General features: G+C 48.2%; 1 protein-coding gene and 1 pseudogene across 3 annotated transcripts in view; one reads left to right on the plus strand and one right to left on the minus strand.

Annotated features, from left to right (window-relative positions):
• PGPEP1 (pyroglutamyl-peptidase I) overlaps positions 1-24358 on the minus strand; it is a 59187-nt gene extending 34829 nt beyond the window's left edge. For all 3 annotated transcript variants that reach the window (XR_004349042.1, XM_032625371.1, XM_032625370.1), the window contains exons 1-3: positions 24232-24358; positions 22101-22153; positions 5819-5935 (exon numbers count right to left, since the gene is read on the minus strand). Coding sequence is in view for 2 of the 3 variants with exons in the window: in XM_032625371.1 (XP_032481262.1) it covers positions 5819-5935; positions 22101-22153; positions 24232-24265 (204 nt within the window). In the remaining variant the exon portion in view is untranslated. The remainder of the gene's footprint in view (positions 1-5818; positions 5936-22100; positions 22154-24231) is intronic.
• Positions 3506-4377, plus strand: LOC116750573 (annotated as a pseudogene).
• Positions 24359-26755: the final 2397 nt, after the last annotated feature.

Consider the following 26755-nt stretch of genomic DNA (forward strand, 5'->3'; position numbering starts at 1 on the left):
GAGCATCAGGTAACACTGTAATTCCTGTGAATGCAAAAACAAAATAGCAGCTAGCTGTAGTATAGAGGGTTGAATGGTGACTCCACCACCACCACCAAAAAAAAAAAAAAAAGAAAGAAAAGGAAAGGTATGTCCCTGTCCTAATACCTGGAAACTGTGACTGGGACCTTATTTGGGAAAGGGTCTTTGCAGATGTAATTAAGTAAAGGATCTTGAGATGAGGTCCTCCTGGATTATCTGGATGGGCTCAAAATCCATTGACGAATGCCCTTAAAAGAGACACACAGAGCAGGGACAGAGAGAGAGGAAAGGAGAAGGTCATGTGGAGACAGTGGCAGAGGATAGAGTGATGAGGCCACAAGCCAAGGAATGCCTGGGCCACCAGAAGCTGGAAGAGACAAGGAAGAATCCTCCCCTAGAGCCTTTGGAGGGAGCCACAGTCCTGCTCATGCCTTGATTTTGGACTTCTGGCCTCCAGAACTGTGTGCTTATAAATTTCTGTAGTTTTAAGACACCTAGTTGGCAGTCAATTGTTACGTCAGCCACAGGATGCTAATCCATGCAGTACGATGCTTAAACAGTACTTGCGGGTGAGCACAAATGTACATGAAGATGCATGTGTGTGAAGAAGATGTGAGTGATGACAATAGCCATGGTACCAGTTAACCACTATTAAGAGCTTACTATAGGGACTTTCCTGGTGGTCCAGCGGGTAAGACTCCACGCTCCCAATGCAAGGGGCTTGGGGTTCTATCCCTGGTTGGGGAACTATATCCTGCATGCATGCCGCAACTAAGAAATCTGTGGGCCACAACTAAGAAGTCCGCATGCCACAACTAAGAGTCCACATGCCGCAACGAAGATCCCGTGTGCCAAACTAAGACCTGGCGCAGCCTAAATAAATAAATATTTTTTTTTAAAAAAAGAGCTTACTATAGACCAGGAGTTCTCCACCAGGGGTGAGCCTGCCTCCAGAGGATGTTTGGCAACATCTGGAAACGTTATGGGGTATCAAACTGGAGACACAGTGCTCCTGGCATCTCATGGGTGGTGGTCAGGGATGCCGCTCAGCACCCTACAGTGCACAGCACAGCCCATCACAGAGAAGGCTCTGGCCCCAGTGTAGCTGAGAAACCCTGGAGTGGGCTGAGAATTGTTTATTGCCCTACTGGCCTCATCTCTCTCATCCCCACCACAAACTCATGATGTTAGTGCTTGTGATAGCGAGATCTATAGTAAGAGATATACATTTGTTGGAACTTCCCTGGTGGTGCAGGGGGTGAGACCCCATGCTCCCAATGCAGGGGCCTGGGGTTCGATCCCTGGTTGGGGAACTAGATCCCACACGCATGCTGCAACTAAAAGTTCTCATGCCATAGCTAAAAGCCCGCATGCCGCAACTAAGACCCGGTGCAGCCAAAATAAATAAATAAATATTAAAAAATAAAAAAGAAAGAAATATTTGTTCTTAGTTCACTCTTCCTGGCACAGAGCTCCTAAAACCCTTAGAGTTCCCTAAGTGATGAGAGCAATAAAGGTGTCCTGTTTGGTTAATTTTTTTTTTTTTTCTGCTGCATGGCATGTGGGATCTTAGTTCCCTGACCAGGAATCAAACCCATGCCCTCTGCAATGGAAGCGTGAAGTCCTAACCACTGGACTTCCAGGGAATTCCCCTGTTTTGTTAATGAGGTAACTTTTGGAAAGCACCTTAGAATGGGGGCTGGTTGCCAGGGGAACCAACCACATGATTAGAGGGTTGGAACTTTCAGCCCCACCCCCCTACCTCAGAGGAAGGGAGAGGGCCTGGAGATGGAGTTCAGCTGGGGAGAGTAGGGTGCTCGGGAGGGCGAAGCAGCATATGCTCGGGAGGGCATAGGACAAAGCATACATCGTCCTATGCATCTCTTTCATCTGGCTGGCTGTTCCTGAGTTATATGCTTTTATAATAAACTGGTAATCCAGTGAGTAAATGGGGTTCCTGAGTTCTGTGAGCTGCTCTAGCAAATTAATGGAACCCAAGGAAGGGGTCATGGGAACCCCTGATTTATAGCCAGTTGGACAAAAGCACAGGTAACAACCTAGACTTAAGATTGACATCTGCAAACTATTTTATATAGAATGGATAAACAATAAGGTCCTACTGTAGAGCACAGGGAACTATATTCAATATCCTGTGATAACCATAATGGAAAAGAATAGTAAAAAAAAGAATGTATATATATATGTATAACTGAATCACTTTGCTGTACACAACATTGTAAATCAACTATACTTCAAAAAAAAAAAAAAAAAAAGATTGGCATCTGAAGTGGAGGGCAGTCCGGTAGGATGGAGCCCTTACCCTGTGGAATGTGATTCTATCTCTGGGTAGGTAGTGTCAGAATTGAGTTGAATTGTAGGACCCACAGCCGCTCTCCAAGAATTGCTTGGTGTGTGGGGATAACCCCACCCACGCGCTGGAATTGGGTGGTAGAACCTTAGTACTTCAGTCACCCCTCGCTTCGGTATCCACAGGAGATTGGTTCCAGGTTCCCCCCCCCCCCCCCCCCGCTTCAGATAGCAACATCTGGGGACGCTCAAGTCTCTTACCTAAAATGGCGCAGTATTTTCATATAACCTACTGCACATCTTCCTGTATACCTCAGATCATCTCTAGATTACTTACGATACCTACTAGAATGCAAATGTTATATAAATAAATAGCTGTCAGCTCAAGGCAAACTCAAGTTTTGCTTTTTGGAACTTTCTGAATTTATTTCTTTATTTTTTTTCTGCACTGCACGGCTTACTGGATGTTAGTTCCCCAACCAGGGATTAAACCCGGGCCCCCAGCAGTGGAAGCATGGGGTTCTAACCACGGGACCACCAGGGAATTCTCTGGAATTCTTTTTCAAATATTTTTGATCTGTGCTTGGTTGATTCCTGACTATTATTATTTCCACCTGTCACAGGAGGAAACTGAGGCACGGGAAGCCCAAGGAGCTTCCCTGAGACCTCACAGCTCATCAGTAGCAGCCTGGACCCAAAATCCTTCTTCTTTATTCCTTTCTATATAGTGAGACATTTTTAAGACATGTTCATGCCTTAGGTTTTCTTTTTAGCTAGAATAAGGCAGCACTATATAGACAGTAGAGGAAAAAGCTCATTCACAGAACCTTCAGTCACATCTCACTGAGCCTCCAGGTCCCCCTCTGTAAAAAGGGACAAATTCTAATTTTTATAAAAAATAAATTTATTTATTTATTTTTGGCTGTGTTGGGTCTTCGTTTCTGTGCGAAGGCTTTCTCTAGTTGCGGCGAGCGGGGTCCACTCTTCATCGCGGTGCGCGGGCTTCTCACTGTCGCGGCCTCTCCCGTTGCGGAGCACAGGCTCCAGACGCGCAGGCTCAGTAGTTGTGGCTCACGGGTCCAGTTGCTCCGCGGCACGTGGGATCTTCCCAGACCAGGGCTCGAACCCGTGTCGCCTGCATTGGCAGGCAGATTCTCAACCACTGCGCCACCAGGGAAGCCCCCAAATTCTAATTTTTAAAAAAAAGTTTTGAGGGAGCTTCAAGGATGGCGGCATCCACGGCACTGACTCTGCAGGAGAGCCCCAGCATGAGAAAAGCAGTGTCGCTGATAAATGAAATAGATATAGGAAGACTTCCACGATTGCTCACCCCAGTTCTTTAAAAACTTCACCTGACGGCTGAGAATAGTTTCAGTGAAGAAGAGGAAGAGAGACTTCAGGCTGCATTTTCTCTCGAGAGACAAGACCTTCACCTAGTTCTTGCAACAGTATCATTCATTTTAGAACAGGCCGTATATCACAACGTGGAGCCAGCTGCTTTGCAGCAGCAGTTAGAGAACATTCATCGTAGACAAGACAAAGCAGAAGCATTTGTCGATGCTTGCTCGTCTACGGGTCAAGAAACAACTGAAAAATTCAGGCACCCCACGAGCTGGAGACGGTCGGATGGCAGCTTAACCTTCAGATAGATGGCTCACTCTGCCCAGGCAAAACTAAAATCTCCTCAAGCTGTGTTACAGCTAGGAGTGAGTAATGAAGAGTGGAAGAGCCTGAAGGAAGTTCTTGTGGAATTCAGTCACAAGGAACTGTTTGATTTCTATAACAAGCTTGCGACCATACAAGCACAGCTGGATTCCCTTACAGGACGTTCTCCAAGACTTGTTTCTCTATACACTCCTGCCACCTTATTATTTTGCACTGAAGATAAACGGCCAGGTTGTGTTTTCTGAAGGATTCATTCACTTTCTTCTTGTAAATTATATGGCTTATTGCTTCTTATCACAGTAACAGCCAAGGAAGATCGTGGTTCTGAGTACAGATGTTCTAATATACATTCTCTAGTTCTGTGAGCCAACAGCAAGCAATTGTTAAGAACGCTTCTGTTTTAAAGGAAACAAAAGTGAATATCACATTGTTTTTACTGTCCTATTTTTGCTTTATTGCCTGACCTTTTTGATTTTTACATACTTGATGATACTTTTATGTATCAAGAAGGGTCCATGGATACAAAGTGTAATGTGTACCTTAGGACACAGAACTTCATTAATTACAATAATAAAAATAAGAAAGTAGCCACATTCAAAAAAATTTTTTTTATTGGAGTATAGTTGATTTACAATGTTGTGTTTCAGGTGTACAGCAAAGTGAATCAGTTATACATATATCCACTCATTTTTAGATTACTTTCCCATATAGGCCATTACAGAGTATTGAGTAGAGTTCCCTATGCTATACAGTAGGTCCTTATTAGTTATCTATTTTATATATAGTAGTGTGTGTATGTTAATCCCAACCTCCCACTTTATCCCCCCCACCCACCCACCCCTTACGGGACAAATTCTATTTGAGGTGCAATGAGAGGGCTTCTTAGAAAGGAAGATGCCTCCAGCCAGCCCTGGAGAATCTGAAACAGCAAGCTAGGGTAGGAAGTTGAGTGAGGCCCCCCCCAAAGGGGACTGGGACTGCACTTGTCAGAGATACCAGCCCAGGTAAGTTCCCAGATGGCTCCTGCCCAAGGTCTTGGCTGGGCCAAAACTACCTCTGTGGAAGGGTGTGGTTCCTGCCTGTCTGGCCTCCATTCCATCACATCGGGTTAAAACCACTGCTCCCTCCCACAGCTAATTTCCCTTTGTGGACCACCTCCACTTCTTCTCATTCTAGGAGGTTTGGAGAGAGGTGACACCACCCTCTGGCCACCGGAGTGGGCATGTGCGACTCAGGCTTCACAAATCAGAGCATTCCTTCTTCCCCAACCATAGTGATTGGCTCAGGGACTGGCCTGTGACCCAAGCCAGCCAATGAGAATCAGCCATAGACCTTGGGGAATTATTTGGAGGAGAGGCGTTCTCTTTCTGCTGAGCGGCTGAGTTGGGAGGATATCAGCCAGCAACCACCTATCTTTGCCACAGCAAAAGCAAAGTGGAAAGCAAAGCAAAGCTACGTGGTCAAGAGAGGAGGCTGATGACATTGGGCGACCACCTGAATCAAGCTATCCTAAAGCATCCAACATTTGGGCTCAAGCTGGGTTGAGGTGTGATTCGACTGTGACTTATAACCAAACAGGTCATGACGGATACAGAACTCAAGTGGGACAGAACCAGGCTCTGTGAAGTTCCAGATGTTTGCTTTCCTCCCTCACCTCTAAGGGTAACCCAGGAAAGTGTGGCACTTTAGGAAATAAGGCTGTGGCATCAGCCATGTGATCACAGCAGGAACAAAGTCACACGAGCCATCCATGTGTGGGGCACCCACCAGCAGGTCCTGATGGGGAAGCACCTACCTTTACCCCACTCATCTTTGCCCCATTTACCTGTGGACTGTGCTTCTCCCACAGAGCGGGGATGAGCCTCTGGACTGTCTTGTACTCCACTGGAATCTCATACACGTGCAGGTCCACGCTGTCACCGAGCCCCAGCTTCTCCAGCTCCTGGGAGCAAGAGCAGAGGAAATGTGGCATTAGGTCAGAGCTGCAGGGATAACTAGATCCCTGGGGACAGAGTGACCTATCCTCAGAAGACAGGCGGGGTTCCTGACTAACTGTGCAGAGCGGGAAGGCACATGCGCTGGCCTATCCCAAAGCTCCTCCCTCAGCCCCTTCCCCACCCACTCTCTTAGCATCTCCGTGGGCAGCAGCATGATACCATGGCCTCTGAGGCTGGTCTCCTGGATTTGAACCCTGCCTGTGGGAGGAAGGGCAGTGACTTGGGCAAGTCACTTAACCTCTCTGTGCCTCAGTTTCCTCATCTGTAAAATGGGGATAATAAAGTACTTACTTCACAAGGTAGTTATAACAAAGGAAGGAACTAATTCACGCTAAAGAGTTCCAAGCAATGTTTGGCATACTGTAGGGACTCGAATAATGTTGATTACCATTACTACTATTATTTTTGTTGTCTGTTATTATGCTCTCCCTTTGTTACACCTGTTAAGAATTATTTCTAGACTTGGTGCGTGGTAGATAGCAGGGTCTCAATATACACTTACAGATGGACCCCACTCCTTAGGGAGCCTCTAACCATCTCAGGAATGAAGGGGTTTAAGAACATCATTAATTATAAACAAAAATGGGCTATGATGACCCCAATGTTCATAGCAGCACTGTTTACGATAGCCAAGACATGGAAGCAACCTAAGTGTCCATCAACAGATGAATGGATAAAGAAGATGTGGTATATATATAAATGGAATATTACTCAGCCACAAAAGAGAGTGAAATAGGGACTTCCCTGGTGGCACAGTGGTTAAGAATCCGCCAATGCAGGGGACATGGGTTCAAGCCCTGGTCCAGGAAGATCCCACATGCCGCGGAGCAACTAAGTCTGTGCACCACAACTACTGAGCCTGTGCTCTAGAGCCTGCAAGCCACAACTACTGAGCCCACGTGCCACAACTACTGAAGCCCACGTGCCTATAGCCTGTGCTCCGCAACAAGAGAAGACACTGCAGTGAGAAGCCCACACACTGCAACGAAGAGCAGCCCCCGCTCGCTGCAACTAGAGAAAGCCTGCACGCAGCAACAGACCCAATGCAGCCAAAAATAAATAATTAATTAATTTTTTTAAAAAAAGTGAAATAATGCCATTTGCAGCAACATGGATAGACCCAGAAATTATCATACTAAGTGAAGTCAGTCAAGCAGAGAAAGACAAATACCATATGATATCACTTATATGTGGAATCTAAAAAAAAATGATACAAATGAACTTATTTACAAAACAGAGACAGACTCACAGACACAGAAAACAAACTGATGGTTATCAAAGGGGAAAGGGCAGGGAGGGATAAATTAGAAGTTTGGGATTAACAGATACACACTACTATATACAACACAGATAACCAACAAGGACCTACTGTACAGCACAGGGAACTATATTCACTATCTTGTAATAACCTATAATGGAAAAAATCTGAAAAAGAATATGTATACATAAGTACATACATATATATGTATATATAACTATATATCTGGGAAAAAGGGCTATGATGGATCACCACATGCGTACTTTTCTGGGGAAACACGGATGCTTTCCTCAGATTCTCAATGTGGCAGAGCCCATGACTGGACCTCCTTCCCCCAGATGGGCCACAACCCAGAGCACAGCAGACCCAGAACCAGCTTTCCCGGAGGAATGATGATCCTGGCAGCTCTGGAGTCCAGGGGTGAGCAGAGACGCTCAGGGATGAAGGTTTCAGCTCAATATCAAAAACTAAGCATTCTTCATGGTAAAATTAATACCCCAAATAATGATTATCGGTCAGGCTGTTTCATATTATTCTCAGATCTCATGCAGTAATTTGGACATGCTACCACTGGCGGATGTTACAGAGTTCTATGGGCAGGTCCCAGGCGAAGCAGTTTTCGCATCTGGCCTTGCCGAATTCACTAGAGGTGAGCTCTTATCTTTTTTTTTTTTTTTTTTTTTGTCACGCTGCGCGGCTTGTGGGATCTTAGTTCCCCGACCAGGAACTGAACCCAGGCCCACGGCAGTGAAAGTGTGGAGTCCTAACCACTGGACCACCAGGGAAGTCCCTAGAGGTGAGTTCTTGCATCTCCTGCAGCGGCTGCAGGATTTCTTTCTCTGGTTGCCTTGACCTTGCTGTACCCACGCTATCCCAGATCTGTGCCCCACTGACTGCAGTTGCTCTGGAGAGTATCCGATGCCTGGAACAGCAGGTCTTTCCTCACTGATAGATAATTCCAAATTGCTCCCCAGAGAGGTCACCTGGAGACAAGGACATCTGGAGGGTAGGTGGGGCGAGGCAGGTGTGTGTGCGGGCGAGAGTCTCAAATGTCAACACCAGGATCTGGGACCCCAGCCCTCTTGCTAAGCCCAGTTACGTGTGAGATCAGGAAGCCCTCCCCGCCGGACAGAAGAGGGCAGAGCGCAAACCTGCTCCCCAAACGTGGTGCACGGTGAGCTGCAGACACTGATGGGTAGAGGGCTGGGGGGGAGGGTGGTTATATTTTGTGTGAAATCTATTTTAAAAGACACTAAAGAGAAAACTTTGTAAAATATTTAATTTCTCCCACAATCATTTTTCTTAGTCACTAATATTTTTATTCTTCATGCTCCTTTGTCTTCTCAACTCCCTGGACTGTGGTGATAGGAATCAGAGGGGACTTTCTTCAAGAGTTTATGGATTCAGAGACGAGGCAGGCCTGGTGCTCGCTGGCACATAACCATGATTCCTACCTGACCGTATTGTTTTTTACACCATTGAACCCCTGAGAAGTGCTGGAGGTTTTAGATCTGTGCTCCCTGTTTCCATTCCCGTGATTTTATCAATATTCACCCTGTTTGTGCACGCTGCACGCCCGGAGTGATTATTTTGAATGGCCACACATTAAAAATAATAGGATGTTATAGACCACTGTTTGCTTGACGCTTGTTGGATACACCCAAGTTTTGTTTTGGCAAATTGATTTGGAGATCAAGCCCCATCTCCTCCCCAGCACTGCCCCGGCCTCCTGTCCCCCAAGGCAGCATATAAAATCACAACGCAGGCTTTCCCTGCTTCCGCTCTGCTGTGGCTCCTGCCACGCTCAGAATAAAAATCTTAACTCCCCACCACAGCCCACGATGCCCTGAGGGGTCGGGATGCTGCCCTCCTCTCCCTTTGTCCCCCTTCTGCTCACTTCTCCCAACACAGCCTCCCACATACCAGACTCACTCCTGCCTCAGGGCCTTTGCACTGGCTATTCCCTCCACTTAGAATGCTCTTCCCATCACTTTCCAGTCAGTTGACTCCTTAGCCTTCATGTCTCAGCCTCCCAAGAAGACATTCTGGATGCCCAGCCTGCTCTACATGCTCTCTCGGTCCCACAGGTCAGTGTCCTGGCCACGGCGCAAGATGTGCACACATTAGGTGCTGGTGAATGTCGGCTGAACAAGGGAGCAGTTCAAGCTTGGACTGAGAACAAATACAGACCCAGGTGAGCCTGGGCAAGTACCCGACCCTCCTGAGGGTGCCTTGTTTTTCTTAACTGTAAGTGGGGGTTTGGACTCACTGCTGGCTGTGACCCCTTTCCTTTTCATCCTTTCCTACATTTAAAAGTAGCTCCTCACTATTTGCAACAGCTGAAGTATCCATCACTGGATGAAAGAATATAATTAAATGTGGTCCATCCATACAGTGGAATATTACTCAGCCATGAAAAGGAATGAAGCACTGACACATGCTACAATGTGGGTGAACCTTGAAAACATCATGCATGATGATGAAAAAAGCCAGACACAAAAGGTCACCTATTATATGACTCTGTTTATGTGAAATGTCCAGAACAGGCAAATCCACAGAGACAGACAGCAGATCAATGGTTGCCAGGGGCTTGGGGACTGGGGATGGGGAGTGACTGCTAACGGGGACAGGATTTCCTTTTGGATGATAAAAATGTTCTGGAATTAAGTAGAGGTGGTGGTTGGACAACACTGTGAATGTAATAAATGCCACTGATTCGTACACTTTAAAATAGTTTTATACTATGCAAGTTCATCTCAATTTTTTTAAAAAGGAAAAAAGCAGCTCTTAATTGCATGGATGGTGGAGGGTAGGAATCAGGGGTTGAGCCTCTAGAGCCAGGTGACCAGGTTTGTTCTCCCTCCCCTCCCCTCACTCCCTGGCTGGGTGACCCTGGGTAAGTCACTCAACCTCTCTGTGCTTTAGCTCCCTCATCTGTAAATGGGTGAACAGTAGTACCCATGGCATAGGGAGAAAAAATAAAACAATAGAAGAAACTAGAAAAAATAAAACAATGTTAAATTATATTTTAAAACATTAATGTGTTTCCTTTAAAAAAAATCCAAAAAAATCCCCAAAAAATCTAAAAAAAATCCAAAATTTCTGCCTAATATGGCATAAGTGAAAAAAAAATAGACAAAATGTGTAAAATAACAGTTTTCAGACGTGGAGTTGAGGAGTCAAACCTGAGGTTCTAGAAAGTGTAAGAAGGCTACAGTTTGCAGAGTGGAGTCATGGACAGGAGGTACCTGAGGGGAAGAGGAGGTAGGGGGAGGGAGAGGAGGGGGGAGGGGAAGGGGAGGAGGGAAGTAGGTAGAAAGGAGAGAGTGTGTAGAGAGGGAGAGAGGAAGAGAGAGGGAGAGAGAGGGAGGAAGAGAGAGAGATCGCCCGCATGCCGCAACTACTAAAGCCCGAGCACCTAGAGCCCAAGCTCCGCAACAAGAGAAGCCACTGCAATGAGAAGCCCGCGCACCGCAACAAAGAGTAGTCCCCGCTCGCCACAACTAAAGAAAGACCGCACGCAGCAACGAAGATCCAACGCAACCAAAAATAAAATAAATATTTTTTAAAAAGAAAGGAGAAAACCCTGCTATGTAACCATTGTAAATATAAATTTAAAAAAGAAAAGAAAAGAAAGGACACGGGAATTCCCTGGTGGTCTAGTGATTAGGATTTCACTGCCGATGGCCCGGGTTCAATCCCTGGTCAGGAAACTAAGATCCCTCAAGCCACGTGGCATGGCCAAAAAAAAAAAGAAAGAAAAAGAAAAGAAACAGGACCAGAAACAACACAGATGGTAGAATTAGTAGATAAGGACATGAAAATAGTTGGTATATATATATTTTTTTTCTTGTGGTACGTGGTCCTCTCACTGTTGTGGCCTCTCCCGTTGCGGAGCGCAGGCTCCGGACGTGCAGGCTCAGCGGCCATAGCTCACGGGCCCAGCCGCTCCGCAGCACGTGGGATCCTCCCAGACCGGGGCACGAACCCGTGTCCCCTGCATCGGCAGGCGGACTCCCAACCATTGCGCCACCAGGAAAGCCCCAAATATGCTAGACTTTTTTTTTTTTTTTAGTTGGAATATTTTTTAAAAGCCAGACAGATCAAGTTTGAAGCCCCCTCACCCCGAGTCTGGGTCCCATTCCCATACCTCAGAAGAAAGTACTGTTAACAGCACACACATCCATGCAGACCTATTTCTACCCCTTCTACACACCTATCTGAGAAAACACATAGTATTTATTTTTACATCAATTGCATCCTTCAGCAACTATGCTTTCTCCACTCAGCAGTTGGTTTTGGAGATCTAGCTACATTATTACATGTAAATCTTGTTCCTTTCCCTTTTCCCTGCTGCATAATATTCTATATCAGAAATTAGCTGGATTTAAACATTCCCCTACACTGGAATATTTAAGTGGCTTCCAATTTTCCTCAGTTTTAAGCCAGACTGCAGCAAGCATCCTTGTGCACATTCCTCGCACCCATGTGTGAAGCATAAATGCTAAAAAGTGACCTAGTTGCACTACAAGATCAGAATATGTATGCTAGTGAGTGATACTATCAAATTGAAGCCTGCTTTTCTTTTCTTTCCTTTTTTTTTTTTTTTCTTTTGGCCACACCACAAGGCTTGCAGGATCTTAGTTCCCCGACCAGGGACTGAACCCGGGCCACAGCAGTGAAAGCCCAGAATCCTAACTACCAGGCCACCAGGGAACTCTTGAAGCCTGCCCTTCTGACCTCAGACTCAGTATATACTAGAGGTAGGGGAAAAACTTAAGGGTTTATAAATGAAACTTCCCTTAATCCCCAAAAGGAGACCCAGTGAGCTCTTTTCCATCTTAAAAACAAATTCAGTGAAACCAAAAGTACAGACAATAAAAGAAAAAAATAGAGAAATTAAAGATTTCATAAAAATGAAAAAAAATTGTGAATCAAAGGACGCAATAAATAGAACGAAAAGACAGCACCTGGGGTGAAAGAAAATATTTGCAAACCGTGTATCTGACAAGGGAATTTCTATCTAGAATACAGCTGACCCTTGAACAACACGGATTTGAACAGCATGGGTCCAATTATATGCATATTTATTCTCAACAGAATACTACAGCACCACACAATTGGAGCTTGGTTGAATCTGCAGATGCAGAACTGTGGATATGGAGGAACAAAGCATATGGAAGACTGACTGTAAGTTACAGATGGGTTTTCCACTGTGCAGAAGGTAGGTGCCCCTAACGCCCAAGTTGTTCAAGGGTCAACTGTATATAAAGAATGCTTACAACTCAATAATAATAATAACCTAACAATTTAACTTTAAGATGGGCAAAGGACACGAGTAGACATTTGTTCAAAGAAGCTATACAAGTGGCCAATAAGCACAAGAAAAGACGCTCAACGTTATTAGTCATTAGGGAAATGCACATCAAAACCACAGTGAGATATTATTTCACACCCACCAGCATATCTTAAAAAATTGGAAAGTAACAAGTGTTGGCAAAGATGCAGAGAAACTGGAACACTTGTGCACTGCTGGTGGGAATGTAAAATGGTGCAGCCCCTGTGGAAAAACAGCTTGGTGGTTCCACAAAAAATTAAACATAGAATTACCATATGATCCAGCAACTCCACATCCAGGTATATATCCAAAAGAACTGAAAGCAGGATCTTGAACAGATCTTTGTATATCCTTGTTCATAGCAGCATTATTTACAATAGCCAAAAGATGGAAACAACCCATATGTCCATCAGCTAATGAATGGACTAATTAAATTTGGTATATCCATACAACAGAATACTATTCAGCCTTAAAGAAGAAGGAAATTCTGACAGATGCTACAACGTGGATGAACCTTGAAAACATTATGCTGAATGAAAGAAGCCAGACACAGAAGAACAAAAGCTATATGATTTCACTTATATGAGGTCGCTAGAGCAGTCAGACTCATAAAGACAGAAAGTAGAATGACGGGCACCAGGGACTGGGGGGCGGGGAGAATGGGCAGTTAGTGTTTGGGGACAGGATTTCATTTTGGGAAGATGAACAAGCTCTGGAGACGGATGATGGTGATGGGCGTACGACAGTGTGAATGTACTTAATGCCACTCAGCTGTACACTTACAAATTGTTCAAATGGTAAATTTTATGTTATGTATATTTTATCACAATTTGAAAAAAGAGAAAGCAGGAAGCTACAGTCTATATCAGTCTCCTTACCTTTGAATGGCTCCCTGAACACAGACCCTAAAGGCATCTGCTGTGTGCTGACACCAGGGGCTCTCAGAAGCCTGTTAATTTTTTTTTTTTAATGTGAACTTTTTTTGTGTGTGTGGTACACGGGCCTCTCACTGTTGTGGCCTCTCCCGTTGCGGAGCACAGGCTCCGGACGCGCAGGCTTAGCGGCCATGGCTCATGGGCCCAGCCGCTCCGCGGCATGTGGGATCTTCCCGGACCGGGGCACGAACCCATGTCCCCTGCATCGGCAGGCGGACTCTCAACCACTGCGCCACCAGGGAAGCCCTGAACCACTTTTTTAAAAGTCTTTATTGAATTTGTTACAATATTGCTTCTGTTTTATGTTTTTGTGTTTTGGGCCGTGAGGCATGTGGGATCTTAGCTCCCCAACCAGGGAGTGAACCCGCACCCCCTGCATTGGAAGGCAAAGTCTCAACCACTGGATTGCCAGGGAAGTCCGTCAGGAGCCTCTTAACAGGAAGACAAACAGCTTCCCTCGGGCCTCTGCCCCTGAGTCCAGGATCTGAGCACATTACTCCCTGCAGCCCAAGCCGTTCCCTGTGCACCAGACTCTCTCCATTGGAGATTTTGAATTTGGCTCTTTACCAACTGTACTTCATTTGTTGAAAGCTGGGAACTGTCAGATTCCATTTTGTTGTTGTTGTGTTTTTTTGTTTGTTTGTTTTGTTTTTTGTTTTTTTGCGGTACGCGGGCCTCTCACTGTTGTGGCCTCTCCCGTTGCGGAGCACAGGCTCCGGACGCGCAGGCTCAGCGGCCATGGCTCACGGGCCCAGCCGCTCCGCGGCATGTGGGATCTTCCTGGACCGGGGCACGAACCCGTGTCCCCTGCATCGGCAGGCAGACTCTCAGCCACTGCACCACCAGGGAAGCCCCAGATTCCAATTTTAAATCCTCCACAACTTTCTGGAATTCCTTTCTGCCTTTTCTCTCAATCTCAATGGAAAACCTAAAATCTACGGAGTATGGGACTTCCCTGGAGGTCCAGTGGTTAAGACTCTGAGCTTCCACTGCAGGGGGCTCAGGTTCAATCCCTGGTTGGGGAACCAAGATCCCACATGCCATACAGCATGGCCAAAAAAAAAAAAAAAAAAGAAATGAAATGAAGTGAAATAAAATAAAATCTACAGAGTAAATATCCACTTCCAAGCCCTCCACACACACATAATTTGCAGGAATTTCAAATTCCCAACTGCCTGGGCAGGAGGAAGGACCCAGATATGTGAAGGCACCCAATCTGGGGTCCTCCTCGTTTCCCTTAAATGATGAGCTGTGTCCCTTTATCAGAGTCTTGAACATGTAGGGGAAATGGGGATACACAAACTTTTCATCTTTTTTTCAAACTTTTCATTTTTAAGGAAAGTGGGGACTTCCCTGATGGCACAGTGGTTAAGAATCCGCCTGCCAATGCAGGGGACACGGGTTCGAGCCCTGGTCTGGGAAGATCCCACATGCAGCGGAGCAACTAAGCCCGTGCACCACAACTACTGAGCTTGCGCTCTAGAGCCTGCGAGCCACAACTACTGAGCCCACGAGCCACAACTACTGAGCCCACATGCAACAACTACTGAATCCCACGTGCCTATAGCCTGTGCCCCGCAACAAGAGAAGACACTGCAATGAGAAGCCCGCACACTGCAACGAAGAGTAGCCCCCGCTCGCTGCAACTAGAGAAAGCCTGCACGCAGCAACAAAGACCCAACACAGCCACGGAAAGGAGTGAAGCATTGATTCATGCTGCAACAGGGACGGACCTTGAAAATGTTATGCTGAGTGAGAGGAGACATAAAAGGCCGCATTCAATTATGTTTTCAAGAGTGAAAAAGAAAAAGTGAGCACTTGGCCCAAAGAGGCTGAAGTCAAACACACTTGGCTTGGGCTTCCCCGGTGGCACAGTGGTTGGGGGTCCGCCTGCCGATGCGGGGGACGCGGGTTCATGCCCCGGTCCAAGAGGATCCCACGTGCCGCGGAGCGGCTGCACCCGTGAGCCATGGCCGCTGAGCCTGCGCGTCCGGAGCCTGTGCTCCGCAACGGGAGAGGCCACAACAGTGAGAGGCCCGCGTGCCACCAAAAAAAAAAAAAAAAAAAAAAGTTCCTATAAAAGGGTTTCATCTTCAAAGAATTCATGGAAAAGGCTCTGACAAGTACAGGTTTCTGGTAACTGACTATACTGCTGAACTGAATGAATAAGCATTTTCAGAACTCTATTGGAAAACTGATGAACTCATAAAAGTGCTAACAAAAGATCAAGATGAAAAACAATTACATGGGACTGAGTGAACTGATGAGGATGATGATAATTTGTGTGACTTTCTGTTTGAATAAAAAAATAGAGTTAAAAAAAATGCATTTCCAAAAAGTGAGCCTGAAACCAAAAAGGAAAGAAGTGCTCAAGGATGATACAGGAGCCAGCCTGAAGGGGCTGCCATGGGCCAAATCGGGGACAATTTGAACATCAAAATTAAGAGAGAAGGATGTAATAACCTATACAGGAAAAGAATCTGAAAAATAATAGATATATGTATATGTATAACTGAATCACTTTGCTGTAGACCTGAAACTAACACAACACTGTAAACCAACTATACTCCGGTATAAAATAAAAATTAAAAAAAAATTAAGAGATTATCATCTGTTGAAGACGGTACCCATGAGTCCACGCAGATACAAATAAACTCACAGAAGGTCTTAAAAAGTGTCGAAGGTAAGATGGAATCAGAAAACCATCATTTGGCAAGCATCATACTAAAATAATAACTGATTCAGGTGAGACTCACCAGGGGATGCTAATATGGTCTCAAAGTATCTCTTTACAGGGTCTCAAAGTATCTCTCTACGGATACTTTTTCATCACAAAGGGCAAGATAGTAACTTTGCAAAGAAGAAATCCATCAGACCTCACCTTTAGCAAGTGATCAAGGTCAATGATACCAAGAATGAGACCCAGCAATATAACCAGTGCCTTGGGCTTCCCTGGTGGCGCAGTGGTTGAGAGTCCGCCTGCCGATGTAGGGGACTCGGGTTCGTGCCCCGGTCCGGGAATATCCCACATGCCGCGGAGCGGCTGGGCCCGTGAGCCATGGCCGCTGAGCCTGCGCGTCCGGAGCCTGTGCTCCGCAACGGGAGGGGCCACGGCAGTGAGAGGCCCACGTACCGCAAAAGAAAAAAAAAAATCAGAAAATATAACCAGTGCCTCCTGATATGATGCGCGGAGAAGGACACAACATTACTTCTGTGGGATTCCTGCCCCCAATACACACACAGCCTCCATCTAGTCATGAGGAAACACTGGAGGAGCCACCCTGACGGACACTCTCCAAAGGACTGAGCAGTTCTTAACAAACATGTCATGCCATGAGACACAAAGGAAGACTGAGGAATTTTCCAGACCACAGGGGATTAAAGAAATGGGACAACTGAACCCTACATATAATCTGGAACTTTCTTCTGCTGTGAAGGACATTAACAGGGTGGTTGGCAAAATCTGAATAAGGTCTGTAGATTACAGAATTGTATCAATGTCCAATAAGCCTGATTTTGACCACTGTGCTGAGGCTGTGTTTTAGGAAACACACGGTGACTTATTTAGGGATAGAGGAGTATCATGGCTGCAACTGACCCCTAAATGACACACAGCACAACAGTTCCTCAAAATATTAAACACAGAATTACCATAGGATCCAGTCATTCCACTTCAGGGTCTATACCCACAAGGACTGAAAGCAGGATCTTGAAGAGATATTTGTGGGCCCATGTTCATGGCTGCATTATTCAGAAGAGCTAAGAAGTAGAAGCAACCCGAGTGTCTACTGACCAATTAATGGATAAGCAAAATGTGGTATATACAGCTTGCGACCAGGCAATGGGATCTACATCAACCTTCAAGAGGAAGGAAATCCTGACACATGCTACAACACGAATGAACCTTGAAAACATCGTGCTAAATGAAATAAGCCAGGCGCAAAAGCACAAAACTGTATGCCTGCATTTATATGAGGTCCCTAGCACAGTCAGATCCACAGAGACAGAAAGGAGAATGTGGTAGCTGCCAGGAGCCGGGAGAGTGAGGAATGAGCTGTTAGTGTTTAATGGGGACAGGGTTTCAGTTTAGGAAGATGAAAAAGTTCTGGAAACCAACGATGGTGATGGCTGCAAAACAATGTGAAGGTACTTAATGCCACTCAGCTGTACACTTAATAATAATGGTTAAGGTGGTAAAGCTTATGTTATATATATTTTACCACAGTTTAAAAAATGACTTGGAAGTCAAAAACATTTTTAAACTATATTTAGCTACCTACCTATTTATCTATAGAGAAAGAGCAAATGTAATATAATGTTAACACTTCGGGAATCTGGGTGTGAAAGGACTTCTTTTTCATCCTCTCCTGCCGTGGCTGGGAGGAGAAGTCTCCAGCAAAGACATCTCAGCATAAGGTAAATAATCTCATCTATCTTTACATCCTGTCAACCACGACCCAACTTTTTCTTACCCTCCTGTCCCCCACAGCTTGAAAGTTCCCTGCCCCCTCCCGTTTCTTTTCCCCATGGCCCTGGCAGTGCTTTCTGGCAACATGATGAAAGTCCAGTAATGAAAAGAATCCATCTCCCAGGTTAAGTGAGGACTTAAAAGGATCATCTTTATTTGTTCAGAGTTTCACTCAGGGAGTTATCCCCAAAGCTGTCCACGGGACAGGCCACCCATATGCCCAGGCAAGTCAATTTGGTGGAAGAATCTCTATGGGCAGGGGGGGTGGGGTACTGAGGATGCTACTAACTCGGTTAGTGACCAAGTCAAGGAACCCTCTATACGGCACAGTAACCCTCCCGGTGGCCACGACATGTGATACGCCAAGGTCGGACCCCCAGCTCAGGGCAGCAGCCCCGCCTTATGGATCCTGTCTCTGCCCCTCTCCCTTCACCCAGCAGAACAGGTGCTACATGCTGAGCACCACTGCCCGCCCAGAGTAACTCAAGGGTCTCTCCCACTGGGTGATGTTTACCAAGCCATTAGTGGGAAGAATCGCCCACATCGACTTTTGACAGTAGGAAATGACCTGGTGCCACCAGGGAGCCATGGAGTGAGTCACCTTCTTGTCCTAACCTTTCCTCCTCATGTCCTCTGGGTCCCCACCTACCATCTCCCTATCTGGGGGAAAAAAATAAACTAAGAAACCCACCATCAAAGAAATATACACACCCCGTGGCCAGCATCCCCACAGACAGGCGTCCACATGCCCGCTAGAGATCCTGAGAGGGGCATCCTTGTTGCTTTACTCTTAGGGAGCAAACCCTGAAGCCCCCAGTGTCAGTGCCAATGGGAGGAGGGGTGGGTCGGGAAAGGAAACAGTTGTCCCCCCGCCACACACACACACACACACACACACACACACACACCAATACAGGCTGAGGAAAAGCGGCCGGTGCCAGAGGAACACAGAGGCTGTGCCATCCCATTCATTTCTTTGCAGCTTGAGACCAGGCAAAACTCATCTGCGGTGACGGAGCTCAGGAAGCAGCGGAGGAGCGATGGGGGGGCGGGGGGTGGGGTAGCAGGAAAGAATGTTCTGGGTTGATGGGAATCAACCACCTTGATCGAAGTACTGGTGACATGGGCATAAATACTTCTCACCAAAGTGATGGGGGCACTGAAGATCTGTACATGTTTTTATACAAATGATTCCCCAATTTTAATAAGGGCAATGGAGGGGGAGGAGCAGCTGTACCATTCATCTGAAGTTAAGAGAAGTAGGTGGCCCGTAATCAAGCGAAATTCTTGGCCTCTGACCACTTTCTGCTCCAAAAGGGCTGGACAGTTCTCCTGGGGGGAGGGTAGCAGCGCACCCCAAGTCCCACGACAACCTGCAGCCAGCACAGCTGCCAAGCACGGACTGTGAAAGTAACGGGGCGTGTGCACCCCAGACAACACATTGTCTACACCCCATCTACCTGACAAGACCCCGCCGCGCGGCTGCGTCTGACTGATTCCCTTGACCCCATAACAAAGACCCGCTTTGTTCCCTGGTTAATATCCTTAGCAGGTCTGTCTAGACTCACTGTGGCAGTAATTGTCCTGTGATGTCACCAGGACCTGTGACCCGACTCCTCCTTGCCCCACTTGGGCAGAGAAGCCTACAGATGGCCCCAAGCCAAGGGGGTCCAAGCCCTCAACACCCACCTGAGCCTCCTAGGGCGAGAAAGACCCGCAGCCAGCATCCCACTCCCACCACCCAAGACCTGCGGGGAGAGAGGAGACTTGAAAAATGCAGTCCCTCCTGTGTGGGGTGCCAGGGGCAGTGGCATTTTTTCCTGGGAAAGAGGAAAGGAGGGGTGCCCCTCTGTCCCCAGAACTCCAACCTCCAGAATGTGGCTGGTGGGAAACAGTTCACTCTCTGGTGGGGCGCCAGTTCACCCAGGGCATGAAGGAAGGTCAGATAAGAGAGGAGAGAGACAGAAAGAAAGAGAGAGGGAGAGGGAGAGAGAGAGGGAGAGAGAGAGAGAGAGAGAGAGAGAGAGAGAGAGAGAGAGAGAGAGAGAGAGAAGGAGGTGGGAGAGGGAGAGAGAGACACACCCAGAGAGAGACTGAGAGTGACAGAGAAACAGAGAGAAGGGGAGAGACAGACAGAGAAGTGAGTTGGTCCCTGGCAGAGGAGAAGGAGTTCCTTCCACAGGTGGCAACTCGAGCTTCAGAAAAATCAGTTGGGACAGGAAGTAACAGCTGCTCACTATGCCTCACCAAACACCCGTCTTCAGCTTGAGGTGACAGACATCAATGGTTGCCCACAACTCATGTCTGGATCACACCAAGAACACTCTGAGGCATATTTTCTTGAGGGACGGATTTGACCCATCTGATGACTACACCCTTTCCATGGGCAAATCTGTTTTACCCAGAGTAACTGAAAAGCACCACCAGCGGCTCCTAGCCACCCCATGGGTGGATCCGGCAGATGCTCTGCTGTGCAGAAGGCATGGGACCCAAGTGCAATTCCATTGACACCAAGTTCTAGAACAGGTAAAACGCACCTGTGGAGGCCATAAAGTCAGCAGAGAGGTTTACACCCGGGAGTGGGGTTGGCAGGTGGAGTGGGAGTAGCTGGGAAAGGACACAAGGGGCTTCTGCAATGGGGAAGAACAGAGAAGGGGCTGAGAATGTTCTAGGTCTTGATCTGGACTCAGGTGCTGCGGAGGTACACATGTGTCAAATTTCATGGGCTAACACTGCTGTGCGCACTCGGTATGTATGGGCAACTCCAGTTTTTTTGTTGTTGTTGCTTTTTTAAGGGAAACAATTGGATCTGGGAAGGTTGGAATTTTTTAGCTGGGGAATGGTGGAGAATTCTCTCTTCTTGTCTCATAAAGTTGAGGAAGAAAACTGAGAGTCTTCTAGAGGTGAGGTCTGGAGAGACGGGTGACTGAAATATAAGGGGTATGTCCCCACCGGCAGCAGGATGAAAAGCTGCCATCTTCCACCATCTGAGTCCCAAAGCTCAGAGGGATTTCCAAAGATTGTTTAATTGATTTTTCTCCTATTTAGATGCAGATCATAGTGTCTGGGGCCCAGGAATTCAGACACACGGCTTTGTGTCCACTCAGCCCCGTGAAGACTCCTGTCTGAAACTTGCACAAAGCCAGACACACAGGTCTTCAGAAACACGCTGTTTCCTTTTTGTCTGGGGCTCCAGGGAGCGGGTGCGACGAGCAGGGCCTCAGACATGCTCCCATCTGCGGAATCCTGGGGATCCTGTCCCTCTGTTCTGCTAGCAAAGCGGGGTGAAAATTTTTAAAAAGGGAGAGGAATGTGGCCAAGATTTTGAGGTCTGGAAGAAGGGTAACAAAAAAGGTGGGGCACTCCAACTGGGAATAGACACACTGAGGTTTCAGCTTGGAATTTTCTCCGAATTCAGGGCTCTGGAGTGGAAAGCAGGGGATGCTTTAAATCAAGAAGCTAATGGGCTAGGATTAACACGAGCTTGGCTCTGGTCCGTGCAGATCTGATTTATATAAGGAGGAAACTTTTCTCTCTTTCTCTCTGCCCATTGTTCCCCAGTCTGTCCCTCCAAATGCCCCAGCTGACAAAGAAACTGGAAGGCTCAGGACAGCGGGAGAGACCTCCTCCCTCGCAATATGCAGCCTTTGCTTCCTCCAGCTGCCAGGAAGCAACACTGAGGGTCACTGCACCCCCTCTACAAGGTTAATACATCCCCCAATATCCCTGCCTGGTCCCCCAAAACCTGGCTGTGGCATGGGATACTTCCGAAGAAATGCCACTCTGGTTTCTGAACTGGATGACCTCAGATAACTCTCTCTGTGCCTCAGTTTCCTCATCCATAAAGTGGGCACAAGAATAACTGCACCTAAGGGTTGTTGGGAGAATTCAGCATGCTGGGCAGCAAAAAACGCTTGGCGCAGAGCAAGCACTCAACAAACGCAAGCTACAGTGGTAACTATCTGAGAGGAAGTGTATATCAGACTTAAATATCTCTCAGGAAGCTTCACAGGAGACGTTCTCTTCGTAGGTTACTTCCTTTCTTTGGTGTCAAGTATTTCCAGGGGAAGCCCAGCCCCAAGCCTGATTCCTCCCCTCTGGATCCAGTTACCTGGACTGCAATCCAGCTGGCATTCACAGCGTGTTCCCCAAAGGGGCCGAACCCTGAAAAAAATAAGAAAAGCAGCATGTCACCACCCAGCAGCCCCTCCTGGCCTGCCCAGACACAGGCTGCTGCTTTCATCCAGGAGAATGGAGCAGGGAGCTTTGGGAGCAGCTGCCACCTGGGACAATGTCGGGGGCCTGGTCCCAAGTTTGGGATGCACCCAGTGGCCCTTCAGAGCCCTCCATCACACAAACTTGTCTGCTCTTAACAGAAGCTGTGAGTCCTTTCTCGTCCTCACTTTCACCTGACCTTCATGCCCAGCAAGAGGCCAGTGCCCTCCTTTTGCCCCAGAAAAGGCTGGCCTTGTTCCCTTCCCGATTTCTTCCCCTATCCCTGACCCCCAAATATAATATAATTTTATCATTGTCTTTGTGCCTCCTCCCTGGACTCTGGAACTGCAGGGCCACAGGCGGTCTGTGAATCATCACCTGATAAGGAATGGCCCTTAAGGGATGCATGTGTATATCTCCCAGGTCAGGCTGTCCAGACATCATCCCACCACCGTCCTCCCTACTCACTCAAACTCCAGGCCCCATTTACAAACCAGATTCTCACCTGAGGATGTGCTAAGTGCTCTGCATGCCCTGTGGCATTCAGCCTCCCTGTGCCTCTCTTTCAGGCACGGGTGTTTCCTGGGCCCATTTTAGAGGAGCTGGGACTGAGGTACAGAGAGGTGAAGCCAGCTGCCCAAGGTCTCACAGCAAGAAGACAGAAGAGCACAGATTCAAACACAGACCCACGAAAGTCTGTGGCCTCCCTCTTCTAATCGCCCCCAACACACCTAAAAAATAAACCTCTCTAAAAAATAAACCTCTCTAAGAAAGGCTGTCATTGAACCATGGGTCACTCCAGTTGGGCCAAGTGTCCCAAGTGGTATCATGGCCCTGGGAGGGTACTGTTCCCTGGATCAGCAGGGGGCCCCCAAGTAGGGTCAGAACCTCTCCACCCCTTTCCTCCTCCTGCATGGACCAAGTACGAGTCCCAGCTCAGCCACTTACAAACAAGGTGACCTCTGTGAGCCTCAGTTTCCCCCTCTGCAAAATGGAGGCAGTAAAGATTTAACGAGCTCATGCAAGAAAAATGCCCAGTCCCGTGGCTGCCTGCTGAGTCAGGACTAAAGTAATAAATAAGCAGATATAGGAGGGCTGCAGGGGAAAGTGACCCTCTGGCAACTTGACACACCTGTTTGTCAGATAAGTGGCTTCTTCCATATTCCTGGGAATTCCAGGACCAGCCCAAACCTCCCTGGACCACAATATACCTGTTCGAACCTTAGCTGGATTTCTCACTCTGACCCTCCTGACAGGGTCAAAGTACCGCACCACCCCCCACCCCGACCAGAGGCCTGGCAGAAATTGACCGCACACGAGGCTCCGAGGTGGAGTCTCCTAGAGAAGAAGCAGTTAGTTTTGCGGAGTCGGTGACAGTGGGGCAGGGGTCCAGGCTCACCCACAAACAGCCCAGGCAGGAAAGATTTTGACCAAGACAGTCCTTGGGACAAGCGGAAGAACGGCCGGGCACCCGAGGTTCCCCAAACTTCACCTGCCCGTGCCTGAGGGGAGCAGCGCCCCCGTTAGCGCAGGGCTCGGGGAGCAGTGGCTGGCAAGAGATTAACTTATCACGGGGCACTTCCTGCCCGCAAATCGACCTTTGTCCCCTGGGACCGGGGGTGGTGACAAACCCGACCTCGGGAGGGGCAGGGAAGAGTCCAGTCCAGCCTGCCGGCCGGGCAGACACAACAAACAAGTGCCCGGAGGGTCCCTGTCCCCAACCGGGGAAGGAAGGAGGCCAGAGGGGCCTGCTCCGTGTGGGGCACTTGGCAGGACACCCACGTCCTTGCCTGCCCCGACTCCTGACAGTGGGACCACAGGGGCGCCCCCTTCTCCACTTTCTCTGTCGCGCGGACTGAGCTGGGCTCCCGCGGGCGATGACATCTTCCAAACCTGGGAAGACTTCTAGCACCTGCCCCACCCGGGCCACCGCGCTTCTTCCGGCCCCGCTGCCTCCGGAGCCGCCCGACCCGCCCCCGCCACGGGCCGCGGCTGCCGCGGCCGCCATCAGAGCACTACCCGCGTACCCGTCACCACCACCGCCTTCCTTGGGTGTTCCATGCCGGGCTCAGGCTGCGCCTTTGACCCACTCCTGTCCGGCCCGGCGAGCCCGTCGCTGCCGCTGCCACCGCTCGGCCACCGCGCCGCCCCGCCCCCAAGCCCGGCCCCGCCCCGCCCTGGCCCCGCCCCCGGCCGGGCCGCTGGGCGTGCGCGTCCCCGCGACCAAGACGCAGAGTGCACGCCCCATCCCTAACTCTCCCCACAGTAGTGCGTGGTTGCCCCCACTCCCCAACCTCAGTTTACCCACCCGTACGATGGGGACAGTTCGTCCTGCAGGCTGTGGCCGCTTGAACTCGAGTCACACGCTGGGGACGAGCCTGTTATGCATTCCACAAAGTTCACCGATCGCTTGCTGTGAGTTATATCGGTGCCCCCCACCTCCCTGTGAGCAAGGCTCCATTATTCGGCCCCTTTTACAGATGAGGAAACTGAGGCATAGTTCGGAAGGCCATTCACCTAAATCCTCCTGGGGTCACAGATGCGGCATTCAAGCCAGGAGTTTGAGGGAGGGATGAAATAAGGTGAAAACCGGGCACCCACAGCTGGGTGGTGCCCAAAGCAGGCTCCTGTGTTGCTAAGGAGGCTGACGTAGCCCCAGATACCTGGGCCTGCCCTCCCTCCTTCTCCCCAAACACAGCTGCTCTAGACCCAGCAGTCCTCCAAGGGCCCACCCAACACAGTCTCACTTTAGGGCCTTTGCACCACTTGCTGTTTCTTCTGCCTGGAACATACCCTACAGGTTCCTGCAAAACTAGTTGCTTCTTCAGGGCTTAGCTGGAACATCACCTCCTCCTAGGGGTCCTCCTCACCCTGGCTGAAATCCCCCACCCCAACTCACCACCACCCCAGTAGATCCATCTCATTTCCTTGTTTCTCAGAGCAGCAATCACATTCAGAAATCATTCCTTTATAGGCACTGCTTTTCTTTTTTTAATTTTTATTTATTTATTTATTTAGGGCTGCACGTCGTGGGCTTTTCTCTAGTTGCGGTGAGTGGGGGCTACTCTTCATTGTGGTGTGCGGGCTTCTCATTGCGGGGGCTTCTCTTGTTGCGGAGCACAGGCTCTAGGCACGCGGGCTCAGTAGTTGTGGCTCGCGGGCTTAGTTGCTCCCCGGCATGTGGGATCTTCCCAGACCAGGGCTCGAACCCGTGTCCCCTGCATTGGCAGGCAGATTCTTAACCACTGGGCCACCCGGGAAGCCCGACACTGCTTTTCTGGTTTATTTCCCTTTTCCTGCCCTGACTTCCAGAAAAGGGTTATGTCTCCATTAGAGCCTTGTGCCTGGCACACAGTAGGTCCCCAACCCACATTCAGCAGAGGCTAGCATTCTTCCAAATATAGCCAAAAAATACGGCTGAGTTTCTGGCCACATCCTTAGAAACAGGACTGGACCTTGGACGTGGGTCACTGACATCTCATTCCAAGCAGCTTTGGCCCAGATTAGTCAGGGTGCTGACCAAGGACCGTCTGCCTCTGGCCCAGGCCTCAGAATATCCAAAGCAATGTTCTCTGAACTGCCCAGCAGCCTTGTTTGCAAGCTCAGACCAGAGGTCACACACTCAGTGGCTATTTTGGTCTCTGGCAGTTTCAGGTAGAATTCAGAAAGTCTGAAATCCAGCCTGGGCCAGCCGTGGGAGCGAGACCTCAGCCAAGTAGAAGAAAAGAACAGAAGAAAAATCTCACCAGGAATCTGGTTTTATAACTCAAACATGTAATAAGTGTCTGGTACAAAGTGCATGTATTGCTAGAAGCTGGGGCTGTGAAGAGAGGGAAACCACAGAGGGTTTCATTTCCCCCCCCCCATCGCAATGGGGAAAAAAAAAAAAAAGGAAATTGATGACACCGAGTTAGCCGTGATCAGAAAAACTGAGTCCCATGCTACTGCCGAGAGTGACGGGGGTAAAAGTTAGTATTCACTGGATGCAGGCCCTGTTTAAGCACATCACTGATGTTCTCTTTTTTAATATCACAAATCTTCGGAGAGAGGAACTATTCTTCTCCCATTTTGCAAGTAAGGAAAAGGGACCCAGAGCAGCTAAGCCGCTCGTCCCAAGTCACACATGGAAGGGGCTGGGATTTGGATCAGAAATAAGTGGGTGAGTCCTTAGGGAAGGAAAAGCAGGACCAAAGTCCAAGGAAGCACAAGAAGGGCCAAAGAAAGCTGGCTAGATGGGGCTAAGTTGTGTGTTCACAGAGAGAGACACAGTCTGGCTTTGCAACAGTGTAAGAAGTAGCTCAGTGCCTGTGAGGGGTGAAGTGAAGGGAGGGTGAGGGATGGAGAGCTCTTTATTTAAAAAACCAAGATGGTTACATTGGAAAGCCAAGTGCAGAAAAGTGGTGCAGCTACTGTGGAAAAGTTTGGCAGTTCCTCAAGAAGTTAAACATGGTTACCATAGGCCCCAGCAATTCCACTCCTAGGGATAAAGCCAAAATAATTAAATAGGTCTCCAAATATTATAGGTGAAAGTTCATGACAGCACTATTCACA

The sequence above is a fragment of the Phocoena sinus genome, chromosome 3 (genome assembly GCF_008692025.1).
Source record: "Phocoena sinus isolate mPhoSin1 chromosome 3, mPhoSin1.pri, whole genome shotgun sequence".
NCBI lineage: Eukaryota > Metazoa > Chordata > Mammalia > Artiodactyla > Phocoenidae > Phocoena > Phocoena sinus.